The following is a 12,985-nucleotide window of genomic DNA, read 5'->3' as shown; positions in this document are numbered from 1 at the left end:
CTCATGGGACATATTCCAGTGAGAAATAACAGGAAATTATATATTTCTCTGTTCAGAAACAGCAGCAAAATTTATAAACCAATGTGTATTTTTTTGTATAGTTCATTTAACCTCATGTATTATTATTTTTTATTTATGCCTCCAGTTCAAGAGAATGCTGAACCGGGAGTTAAGCCACCTGTCTGAGATGAGTCGCTCAGGCAACCAAGTGTCAGAGTACATCTCCAACACCTTCCTAGGTGAGCACTGCAGCACATATCCACTCACAAATATGAAATGGAAGACCTAAATGAGCCAACAGCCTTTATATGGCAAAGGTTGTGAGGTTACCTTACGCATTACGTAAGGTAACCTCACTATTTACGTAAGTAATGGAGAAACCCGTAGTTGGTCTGCTTAACTGCTCTTAAACCAGTCTGATCTGGTCTGGATCGGACATGCAGAGAGTCCCCTTTCTCTAACTGCAGAGAGATGGGGGGGGGGGTATATTTGGGGAATACTGCCTTCTGGAGAAATGAGGGGCTATGAGCGGGGTAGAGGGAGAATGTTTGCATGCATGCGGTGCCATCAGGTTCAGATAGACACTGCATTATTCATCAGGATGACAGCGGTGTTTCCTTGTCTCTTAAAAGCCCGGCAGCTTTTCCTGACTCACAGCCAGCCAGTCTGCCCCTCAGGCTTTCCACCTTCCCATCCAACTCACCATCAGCATGCGCCCAGACAAGCCAGCTTATCAGGGCTGTGTGCAGACTAACGCATTGCTCTTGCTAGTAAACATGCCTCCATCTTCTCGCTCTCTGAGAATCAAAGCCTACATGGGAATACAGGCTGGATGCATGCAAGGTGAACTTCTAACAATAGAAGTCGTGCATTGAAAGAGATTTATGCATGATAGAGCTGAGAGAAGAAACAACAGCACACAGAGAAACTCAGCTTATCTTTTGAAGCTTAGTGGTTTTGTTGCTGTCTGTATTGCAGCTAACACCTGTCAGGTGTAGTAAGATCATTTTCTTTCTGTGCTTTGTGGAGGGTGCCACTGAGATATGTTTCTCTTGCTGCAGTGGATGTGGTGCACATATTCAGGCTGAGGCAGTCTTGCAATCACCCACGTACAAACAACTGCATAGAGCATTTGAGAATCACATTCAGCCTGCAGACAAACTGAATCACATACACCAAACAAACCCACATACTAACCAAAACACAACATGACAATAACATTTTGGCCTACTATGAGCCAGCTTTCCAGGAATCTGTGGATTGTTGTTGCAACAGGTTTCAGCTTCTTAGAATGCACGGGCCACTGGAGCAGTGTCAGATATCACAATATCTCATCAGCACTTCTTGACCCTTCTTGAAATTCTTATTTTTTAGTTTTTCACTGTCAAGAGAGATTCATTTTTGGCAAAGTAAATTGTGATCAATGGATTGCTTGCCAATTAACCAACTGTCAGTGAAGCTTTAATGTGTTGACACATAGGTGTGAGAGGTCAACTATTTCTCAGTGTTAACTTTGTTTTCTCGGTACACACCATGATGCTTGTACAACATAGCCTAGCCTAGTCTGATTCTGTCTCTGGAGTAACTGAAACAATTTCTTTATGTGTCTTCTATTTTCTCCAGACAAGCAGAATGAGTTGGAGCTTCCATGTCCAGTTCCTAGGTCGAGGGAAAGGAAGATGAGAAAGGGCCAGCAGCAGCAGCAACAGCAGCAGCAGCAGGAGCAGCAGCAGCAGCAGCAGGGTGGGATGATGACGCAGATCAGTGGGGTGAGGAAGGTCAGCCACACACCCAGCTTCTCTGGAAGCACCAGCAATCGTTTTGGGGTCAAGACGGACCAGGAGGAACTGCTGACGAAGGTTAGCAATGGACAGAATATACAGCAACAAAATATATAACGTGTAAGTTGTGTGACTGGCTAAGACACTCACAGTCGTCTTCTCTAACAGGACCTGGAGGACATCAACAAATGGGGCCTGAATATCTTCAAAGTGGCTGAGCACTCCCACAACCGCCCGCTGACATGCATCATGTACAGCATCTTTCAGGTTAGTGCTTTTCTCTCTTCATCCTACTCATCTTCCACCTCATCGTTGAGAAAGAAGGAGCTCATAAAAAAAGTGTGAAAGCGTTCATACACACACACACACACACGCACGCACGCACGCACGCACGCACGCACGCACGCGCGGCTATAGAAGACATGAGGCACAGCCCACCTCAGTGTGTACAGTATGTCTACAGTCTGTTATGTTCAGCTGTCAGTATATACAGGGACATCTGCTAGAGGGACATTATCACTTGAAATTGATTTCTAGCTGGCAGGAAAGCCAACTGTTGTCATTATAATTTGACAAATATGGTTTAAGAATCAATTTTAAGGCCCAATCACTAGCCTGCCGGCAAATGCTTAAAAATACAACCAGAATTTTCCTGATTTTCTCCCTCTGTGTTGCATGCAGGAGCGAGATCTGATGAGGACTTTCAAGATTCCAACGGACACCTTTGTGACGTTCATGCTGACCTTGGAGGGCCACTATCATTCTGACGTGGCCTACCACAACAGCCTGCATGCCGCTGACGTAGCCCAGTCCACACATATCCTCCTGTCCACTCCTGCACTTGATGTAAGTCATTTACTCGGATAGTCATGTAATGTAAAAATCTTTTGAACTGTTGGAAATCGCTACATTTTACTATTCTTTGCTTTTTGTTGTTGTTTGGTTGGTTAAATTTACCCTTTAGTCATGTTCTGGGTAATTATCAGATTGACCCCATTAAAGTGTGGCACTACTGACCACACCTTTTTCCCAAGCTACTTATTATGCTTTAATGAAGTGACTGGCATTAACGTCACCAATACTGGCATGCTAGTGAATCAGCTTGCCAGAAAGGATGACAGATAGAAGGATCGGCCTCAAACAGTTGTCAAATACCTTACCTTGTTTGGCCAGTTTCCTGACGGTAAAGCTAATCTCCTATTCTTCTTTTCAAACACAGGCTGTCTTCACTGATCTAGAGATCTTAGCAGCCATTTTTGCTGCAGCCATTCACGACGTGGACCACCCAGGAGTGTCCAACCAGTTCCTCATCAACACCAGTAAGTCCTCTTTGCTCTACTTGTGGTCATACCAATTTGTTTAGTTTACATTTATAAAATAGGCAGATATATTTGCATGGTTTAATGGGATCTGTCCCAAAAGGCAACAGTCTGGGTTTTTAAGGGACAGTGCATGGTAACAATAGTTACCTGACATGACAACTAGAGCTCCATTTAATCTCTCTCTTTCTGTCATTTCTCCCTCCCTCCTCTGCCTTTAGATTCTGAGCTGGCTCTGATGTACAACGATGAATCAGTGCTGGAGAACCACCACCTGGCCGTGGGCTTCAAGCTGCTGCAGGAGGACAACTGCGACATCTTCCAAAACCTCACCAAAAAGCAAAGACAGACACTACGGAGGATGGTTATTGACATGGTGAGAAACCTCATTATGTTTGTTGGATGCCAGTTACAGCTTTCAGTGTGTGTGTGTGTGTGTGTGTGTGTGTGTGTGTGTTTGTGTGTGTGAATGTCTTGATTGCTTTATTGCTTCCCTCTTAAATGATGTCTTACATCATCCTCTGTGTCTTTCTCTCATCCAGGTATTGGCAACTGACATGTCTAAACACATGAGCCTGCTGGCTAATCTGAAGACGATGGTGGAAACCAAGAAAGTGACCAGCTCTGGAGTCCTGCTGTTGGACAACTACACAGACAGAATGCAGGTAAGGCTCTTACACCCACATGATGCAGACTAGATTATGACAGACAAAAAAAATGCAAGATGTTGATTTTATTTATTTATTTTTTCTCTCTGCAGGTTTTGCGTAACATGGTTCACTGTGCAGACCTGAGCAACCCAACCAAGCCTCTGGATTTGTACCGACAGTGGACAGACAGGATCATGGATGAGTTCTTCCACCAGGGAGACAGAGAGAGGGAGAGGGGGATGGAGATCAGTCCGATGTGCGACAAACACACAGCTTCAGTGGAGAGAACACAGGTAGAGAACACGCACATCTAGCTCTAAATATAGAACGTTGATATTGTAGTTATTTCTTTTAGTTTTACTGACATAATGCCTCGTTGTCTTTTCTAGGTTGGCTTCATCGATTACATTGTCCACCCCCTGTGGGAGACGTGGGCTGACCTGGTCCACCCTGATGCCCAGGATATCCTGGACACGCTTGAGGACAACAGGAACTGGTACCAGAGCATGATCCCCGAAAGTCCCTCCCCTCCCTTCTATACCAGCGACGGGGAAGGTGTTCCACCTGGGGAAGAGGAAGGCGGACCTGTGGGGAATAAATTTCAGTTTGAGCTGACGCTGGATGACCAGGATAGACAGTGTGGAGACGAGGAGAACGTGATGATGGAGACAGCTGACGGTGTGATACTCCAAGACGACGCCTCTGAACAGGACGGGGCAGAAATGGCCACAAGTGACGTCTCCCCAGCAGAAACATAGCTGAACTAATGGTGTTCTTAGAGTGCAGCAAGTTTTGCTGTTTTGGCTGAATTCATTTAATTGCAGTTGAGCAATCCTGCAATCTGGCTCTTTGGAGCTGCCTGGCAGAGAGGGGCTGACTGCATGTGGGGCATCCCTGCTAACAAGGTTTGGAGACCCTGTGGCAGTTTGTTTTTCAGCCCCATGGGAGGGAGCTGGAAGAGGTCTGTTCTTTAAAGAAGGGACTACCGTCAGACTGCAGAGGCAGGGTTGAATCTCACAGACAAGGTGAAGTGGATGATATGGATCCATGTACTGGGACTAGTAAAAATTCTAAACTTGCACTTGAGGTTTTTTATGTTTATGTTTAATTCTTTGCATTGTGTTGGGATTAGATGCCACCTGGTGAAGTGTCCAACCAAAAACTACTGGTCAGCTTCAAGCTAAGAGTTATTTGTACCTGAGCATTTTTTTCTAACACTTATTTAACAAAAGAAAGAAAGCTGTGTGCCTTTTTTAAACAACCGTGTCTTTTTGTAAGTGTTTTTATAATTTATTGAAAACATTTATGTAGCTGAAGAATGTGTCAAAATGTTTTCAGAAAGGACACATTTGTCTCACACAGTCTTCCTAATGTTCTGGCAATAGTATGAGCTTGTTCTCACAAAAGCATTCAGTGGATGTATTTCTAAAATCAGACGACTTCCCAGCACAATTTGCACTTTGTGGCATAGGACAAAGAGAGCGTAAAAAACAACGATAATTTACAGTATTGTCAACATGTAAAACCAAAATATTTTGATTTATTCAACAGTTTTTTTCTCTCCAATAACTAATAATTCATGGATCAAATCACTTGAAAGTGGAAAAAACTTTTTTATTTTTGAGTCCAAAAAGAAAAAATCTCCAAAGATCCTGTAAAGAATGCACTTTGAAGATTCCACTGCCACCTCTGAAGAGTGTGATCCCATGTAACTAATAATACCTGTAACAATCCAACTTCCGACCAGAAGTAAAATTGAACCTAGACATCGTTGTGTAGCAACTGCATGAAGAGATAAGGCAAATGAAAGCCAATAATTAAGTGAAATTTCACCAAAAATGTGTATATCACAAAGGAAAAAAGTCTCCTCACCTTGTATTGTGCTGAGCTATCCCCGTATGGAAAATCAGTTTCCACCTTGTTATTCACCTGTTTCATTAGCTTTTGAACTTTGAGTGACTTGAAGACTGTGTGCACAGTTACAAAACACCTATTAGTAATAGAATAATTGTATCTTGCAGTTTTTATTCCAGCACTTTGAATATGTTGACAGTTACACAGCTAGTTGCTGATCTGTCCAACACTACCTTAAAGGTACCACAATGTAAGGTGAAACCTTCAGAATAAATGTGTGTGTGTGTGTGTGTGTGCATGTGCGTGTCAGTTGTCACAGAGTTGCACAATCTTGTTGCACCCAGCTGTGCTGCGCCAATCCTTCAGCTGTTTGTAACAGTGTATTTATTATCCTTCTACTTGTATATGATACTATTGTTATTGATTGTTAATATTCCCTGTATATTTTATATTATTTATATACACTACCACAGTTTGACTTTACTTGTCTGGTGGTTCTGTTTTATTGTATTTAGCAAACTGTTGCTATTAAGACCGTAAAATGAAGTTTTGCAGATCACTTTTGACAATTTAAAGTGTTTCTTTTTGAAATTTCAGAACCATTTTAAACCAACACCTCACGTGAGGTGCAGAAAAAGTCTGGCTTTTGTTTTTTTGTCCTTTGTTCCTGGCGGATTACGAAGGCTGGACATTTACTGCAGTTTCTTGTGTACAGTGACGGGTCATTGTACAGCTATAGGAATATTTGCTGAAATATATAAACATTGTTTCAACTATATTTTTTCAGTGTCTTCCTCACAATTTATGGTAAAATGGTGTATGTTGTGCTCAACAGATGTTTTCTATTGGATTATTAAAATGGGCATGTACAGAATTTTCAGTTTTTTGTGTTATTGGATTCGCAAACAAATCATAAGTATGTCATTTACACAAATACTTATTTGTTATAATTATACATGTTTATTTATTTATCCTTGTCTCAGAACTTTACATCAACCTGGAGGAGGGATGAAATGTTAGATTTCTTTACCTCTTTATCAAGACTAAACAACAGCCATCCTTTGGCTGTGTTTAAGTTAACACAAATTAGATCCATTGTTAGAGCAATTATGTGAAACCTGGTGTGGTTTTGTTGACGTCATGGTTCCAGTTTTGCAACTCTGAGGGGAAAACCAGAAATGACAGAAGAAGGCAAACAATGTGATTGAGTTTTCAGTAACTGGCCTGCACTGACACCAGTGACACGTCTTCCCTCTGATTTGAGTTAAGTAATTCCTGGACACTGAGCCAGCAATGTAAACAGGAAGGGGAGAGATAGCCATGCTATGTGCCGGGGCCCTCAGGGCATTCACTCTCCCATGGCCACAAGAACCTTGACCCGAGCAGATAAGCATCTGGAATAAGTGATTAGCAAGGGGGCATGCTGGGTCAAATTGGCACAAAGCCAGAGATGACTTTCCGACTTTCAGTTTCTGAAAGGAGGAAGACATTTAATTTTTTAATCTCACCTTCACTGCTCATGATGTGGTATTTTATTGCATTCACCATGTCTTCAATGTTTAAGTGGTACTCGTTACTTAGGTGTGAAAACGTCCAGATACTGTAGGAGAGAAAACCTGCCAGTAGCCTACTCATCCTTTGTTCCTGACACAATGCAAAAAGGGTACTCCCCTAAAATGTACCACAAGTAATCCATGTTTGTTTTATAATTAATAAGTCACAGACATTTTGGAGACGTTAGATTTTGTTTACTTTGGGGTTTGTGGATGTCTGGATGACGACCAGAAACATGAATTGTCCACCTCTTTCTCTAGATTCAGCAAAAACTGTTGATGGTAAACACGGGCGCAGACGAGGACAAGTGTTTTCCATGATGGTGGTCCATACTGCCATGGCAATGGGCAATGTGGTTGTTTGTCTCTAACACAAGTCTTGTGGTCTGTTGGTGACTGACGTCAGTTGGCTGAAAGCAGACTGCCCTGGCCCCGGCTGCAGTGTCTGTGAACCGCCTGGGTTCAGCCTGGGCCAGAGGCTCCTTCTGCCAGTGGATCCAGTTGACAGCCAGTCAACCTCCTGTCTCCACTGTACCAGCCAGTCTCTGAAAGGGCCCACGGCCCGGGGCCAAGACAAGAGAGGAAGAGAATCACTTCCAGCAAAACAAACCCGCTCTCTCGATATTAATTTTATAAAAACAAATGTCTTTCCTGGAGTTTCTCCTGGCCAGTTGCTGTTTGTTTTTAGTTGAGTTGACAGTAAGGACTGAAGTCAATTGGGCAGTCATTTGGGGAAATACAGGCTAATTCAGGATTGTGTGTGTGTGTGTGTGTGTGTGTGTGTGTGTGTGTGTGTGTGTGTGTGTGTGTGTGTGTGTGTGTGTGTGTGTGTGTGTGTGTGTGTGTGTGTGTGTGTGTGGCAGAGATCAGCTCAGAGTGGCTGAGACAAGGGTAAGTAAGTGCACTTAAACAGTTCTGCACGATTCTAAAGAAAATGATGAATCGGGAAAAGACCAGACAATGCAGTCATCATCCTTTGAGGCCTTGTGTGTGTGTGTGTGTGTGTGTGTGGGTGTGTGTGTGTGTGTGTGTGTGTGTGTGTGTGTGTGTTTGTGTGTGTGTGTTGTGTTTCATGGACTCTAAACTGCAGGATTAGGACAATAACAGGATGTGTCCTTCCCAGAAAATGTCACAAATCATCTAGTTATCAAACATGGCGGCAGTCATCATAGATATGCCATTGTTTGCTTCCCAGTGTGGATTTGCCTTTGCATGCAACTGCCTCAAATATCTGAACTTATATAATACATGGAATGTGTATGGCAGTAGTTCTATGATCCTTAGAATGAGCAAATGTATGCAAAATATCAAAACACACTGAAAATGTAAGACATGGTTTTCTGACCTTTCCATGAGGGAAAAGGGGACCATGGATGTAGTGTTTACTACCAACGTAAAAGATAATATTTATCAGCATTTGCCTTTACGGGAAAAAAAATGAAACTGAATAACACTGTATTAGTCATAGTTAGATATGGGGAATCAAAATGTTATGGTAATTATGTGAGATCTATGCATTTTTGAATTATTCCTAAAATTATTTCATTGGATGTGATCGAAAAAAAAGTGGATTCTCAGATATTAGCCTGTATGTAAAGCACTTGTCCATGTCAAATCACATTTATCATGATGCATTTAAGGACATGACACCAGCCTGACATTTGTACTGATTCCTCTGGGCTCTTTTACCCAGCGTGCAGCAAGCCTGGGAATTGTTTAGACATAGAAAGGAACATCCCTGTGGGGACTCAGCGGCACACAAGAGCACGCTGTCATCCTTGTTTGTCCAAACAGAAATATGTAAATAAATAAAACACCTCTGGGATCATACATGCATACTGAAACATGACACACACACACACACACAAAAACCGAAAATTGTCTGACATAGAAGATGAAAAGATGTGACACTTGAGGATGGAGGGAGCCGGTTACATCTGAGGGGAAAAGAAGAAAGACAGAATGGTGAATATTGATTGTCACAGACACACAACCTGAACCCATCCAAAAGACAGGTGAATATGCTCATTTCATATGAAGTGCTGATGTTGACTTCCCCACCAGACTCTTCTAGAATCAGACCTAAGCCGCTTAATCAATAATTTCATTAGCCGATCATTTCTGAGCTAGCTACTAAACAACAACGCCACGCAACGTTTTTTGACACTACAAACATGATGGAACTACATCAGACACTTTATAAGTCACAGCAAATGACCAATTTAACACACTGTTCTCAATGCAATTTTGGTTGCTTACTTTTCAATTTGTGTTCAAATATGCACTAAATTCAAAAAATGTTCTCTTACTCTGGCAACTACCAGTGTTAGACTTCACAAAACTGCATTTCTGTTAACCCTTTCCTTAACGGGGTTACAGGTGCATAGCATTGGCGACAGCGACACAGGATATTAAACATTCACACAGTAGTACAGAGAAATATTTAAGGTTTTTCCTCTGGAACGCCTCAGTGCCATAGTGAGGGGCAAGGCCAATTTGTTTTATAATGTTTGGCAACCTTTTCTTGATCACCTCCCTGGTGATCTTGCTGTTTTTTTGCAGGGTGGGAGACCACATTTTGTCTTTACCAAGTCATAAATTCTTTTGAATTTTACTTTTTTGATTTTTTTTTTTTTTTTTTTTTTAATGTATGTGTTTTGTTGTAAACGGTGATGTACATTGTGTGATGTAACATGTGATGTGCGGTTTGTGTGTGTGGATAATTTTTCCCCTGTTTTGTATGTTGATAGTGGCTGGGCGTGTTTGTTTATTGTTTGTGAAAAATCAATAAAAATGTATATAAAAAAAAATAAAAGGATATTAAACCTGTTTCAAGCCCATTGAACCTTTACATTTTTGTCCTCTTTCACTAACAGACAAGTTTGCAAACTCTAACTTGAAGCACCAAAAAGCTTTTTTTTTAATTATGGGGGGGTGAGGCCCCCCAAAAAGGGCCTGAATTCGCCAATGTTCCCCACCAGTATTGCAACTGCACAGAATGAAGGCTTTCCCTCAGGGAAATTTGGTTTTGTGGTGCTCAGGTCAAGAGAAAAATCTACTGTAAACCAAATCATGTTTAACCTGCATGTCCACCTCTTAACTTTGCCCGCATCGATAATCGTCCTTATTTGACACAAGGACAGAGAGAGAAAGGGGAGAGAATGCAGCTCTGTAGCTCTCTGGTGTGTCAAAGTGAGCGTGTGCGTGGGAGGAGATGTGTGACAACATGCACTGCAGTAAAACAGAATGTGGTGGAGGAAAAGAAACTGAGATAGAGAATAATAGAGAGAGAGGAGGCCTACCCCAAATGAAAATATCAAATACACCACATCAATTGGTGTGAGATAAACAAAACGTTCTCGTTACAGCACAACTCCTGAGATGCAATCAAAGGTCATCTACGCCCAATCTTTAGATTGTCATTGCTGATGAATTAAATATAAGAGTGTTGTTTTACGGTAAAACCCTGTTGTTTCTGTATTTTCCAGACTTCAGTTTATTACTCACCACCACAACCCTTTCCATAACAACTACATCTGAGAGTATATGAACAATAACGCTATACAAGTTTGCCTGGAAAATGCTCTATGTTCAACACCTACAGTACAGTAAAGTAAAGTTCTCCCATGTTTTTTCATCATACTGAAACTAATGTTTTTCTTTTCATCATACGATAGATGAGAATAGTCACATCGTAGTTTTGTTGTTGAATTCCAGTAAGGATCTGAGAGCGTCACAGTCTGCAAGCACAGGCCCAGCTTCCTCTGTGCCCACTGAACTGCAATGTATTACAAGAGTGATAAGGCCTCAGCCTTTCCCCCTCCACCCTGACCGGGGCAGACAGCTGCTCTACACCCCCAGACGCTGCCCTCCATGTCGGCATCGGGCTTCTCAAGCGTGGGTCTCTGTGTGGAAGTGATGGAGGATGCAGATAAGATAGGCTGTTGTGACTGGGCTGTCTAAAAACAAAATGTGATGATGGTCAGATAGCTTCTAGCACATGATTGTGGTGTTTGTGTCTCTGCATGTCAGCCCGTATGTGAAATGTGTGCATGGTGAGTGGTGTAGACATGTCTACAGTGGTGGACCTGTACTGTATGTTACTTAAGTTAAAGAACCAATACAACAATTTAAAAAATCCTACTCGTGAAACTTAAAGTATCGATAGTAAACACACTCATTCTGCAGAAGGATATTTTATAGTGTATTGCGTTGTTAAATTGTTACTGATGCATTTTTGCACAAGTTGAATTATCAACACACCTAGCTGGTAGAGTTGGAGCTAGAGTGAACTACTCTATTCCACAAAGTCACATGAAAAACATAGGGTGGGGGGGGGGGGGGGGGTGAAGATGCTTAAATAAAAGGAATTCTGCTTCACAAATTGGTATTCATGGGATTGAAACAGATGAGTGAGACATTAGGAAGGGAATAACTCTTTGGTTGAACTGCTGACAACTCAAAAACATCTGAAACAGAATGAGGGCCCTGATCAACACAGTTTTTTTTGTAAGGGTTCACAAGGCAACAAAGGCTAATACTTTCCATTGCTGATGACTGTATGTGATTTGTCTGTTTTGAAAACAGATACTACATGAAGCACTATCAGCTTACTCCAGGTCAGTAGTGTGTAAATGTAGACTGAGCGTCTTGCTGTATGTCGAAGGGCAGCGTGGCAGAGTGGCCTACGTGCAAGATCAGAGTGCCACCAGATATGTCATGCCTTGTCTCCACTCTACCATGTCAGGCTCATTAAACCCCAGGCAACCCCAGGCAGCAGCAGGCCAGTTTTCCGGTTCTTCTCTCTCTCACTTTCAGTGTTTTAGTGGTTGAGATCCAAAAACACACATGACAGAGTTCAAAGACTAAACCTTTATCTGGCAGTTTTGTTTGCATAATGTGCTCTCTGGTGCTGTTAGCAGGGGATGGAAAATCAAGTATCAGTGAGGGCAAATGTAAGATCTTTATTTACTTTGATGTCCCGCTCAGGCAGAACCCTTAGTCAAGCATGTGCTACCAGCGCTCTCAATCTTTTTTACTTTTCTTTTCTCTTATACAGATCTTCAGTCAACACAGTTTGTAATCAAATTAAACTATAAGTGCAAATAATATAATATGAAAGTAAGTAAGCAAGTAATAAATTAAACCAAAACAAATAAAAGAAAACAAGTGTGTCAGACTTTCAAAAATATCAATACTGATATAGTACAGCAGGAGCTCTTAATCAAACAGCCTTGAGTAGACATCAGATATTAAAATAGCTTTCTTATTGGAGACCATCTTAAGAGACTCAAAGACCAGTGCTCTCTACTGACATACAAATATTGATAACGTCACAGATGGTATGCATATTAAGTGAGAGGTTTGTTTTAAAAGTGTCTTAAAATACTTAGAAATGGATATTCAGCATTGTTATTACACCAAATACAGAAATATGTGGTTTTATATGTTAAACTGACTATGCATGAATAAATGTATATTGATTTTGTTTAAATATACTGTATAGTCTGAAAAATGTGAGCAATTCAAAATCATGTCAAAAAAATCAAAGGTTATGAAGTATAAAGATAAAAAAAAACAATGTTAGATATGTGGGGGCAACCAAATCAAATACATTAATGGTCTTATTTAATTATTACAAAATTTCTGTTAAAGGATTTCTGGTACACTGCTCCTACTTACAATCTGCATAGCCTAACAACAATACTTCTTCTGTAATGCACTGGTTACATTATTTACCAATGCAGTAGCGACACCTTGTGGCCACACGATTAATAACAGAGTGACTTTAAATGCAGCGAGCATTAAGGGCCTATCGCCAGCGGGCG

General features: G+C 41.4%; 1 protein-coding gene across 5 annotated transcripts in view; it reads left to right on the top strand.

Moving 5' to 3' along the window:
• LOC117954342 (cAMP-specific 3',5'-cyclic phosphodiesterase 4B-like) overlaps window positions 1-5,732 on the top strand; it is a 48,633-nt gene extending 42,901 nt beyond the window's left edge. For all 5 annotated transcript variants that reach the window (XM_034888081.1, XM_034888082.1, XM_034888083.1 and 2 more), the window contains 9 exons: window positions 146-239; window positions 1,624-1,859; window positions 1,950-2,048; window positions 2,463-2,627; window positions 3,001-3,100; window positions 3,322-3,476; window positions 3,643-3,765; window positions 3,861-4,043; window positions 4,140-5,732. In XM_034888081.1, coding sequence (XP_034743972.1) covers window positions 146-239; window positions 1,624-1,859; window positions 1,950-2,048; window positions 2,463-2,627; window positions 3,001-3,100; window positions 3,322-3,476; window positions 3,643-3,765; window positions 3,861-4,043; window positions 4,140-4,508 — 1,524 coding nt within the window. In that variant the 3' untranslated portion in view covers window positions 4,509-5,732. The remainder of the gene's footprint in view (window positions 1-145; window positions 240-1,623; window positions 1,860-1,949; window positions 2,049-2,462; window positions 2,628-3,000; window positions 3,101-3,321; window positions 3,477-3,642; window positions 3,766-3,860; window positions 4,044-4,139) is intronic.
• Window positions 5,733-12,985: the final 7,253 nt, after the last annotated feature.

The sequence above is a fragment of the Etheostoma cragini genome, chromosome 12, assembly GCF_013103735.1.
Source record: "Etheostoma cragini isolate CJK2018 chromosome 12, CSU_Ecrag_1.0, whole genome shotgun sequence".
NCBI lineage: Eukaryota > Metazoa > Chordata > Actinopteri > Perciformes > Percidae > Etheostoma > Etheostoma cragini.
Note: the sequence above shows the minus strand (reverse complement) of the source record. Positions and strands in the feature narration are given on the sequence as shown.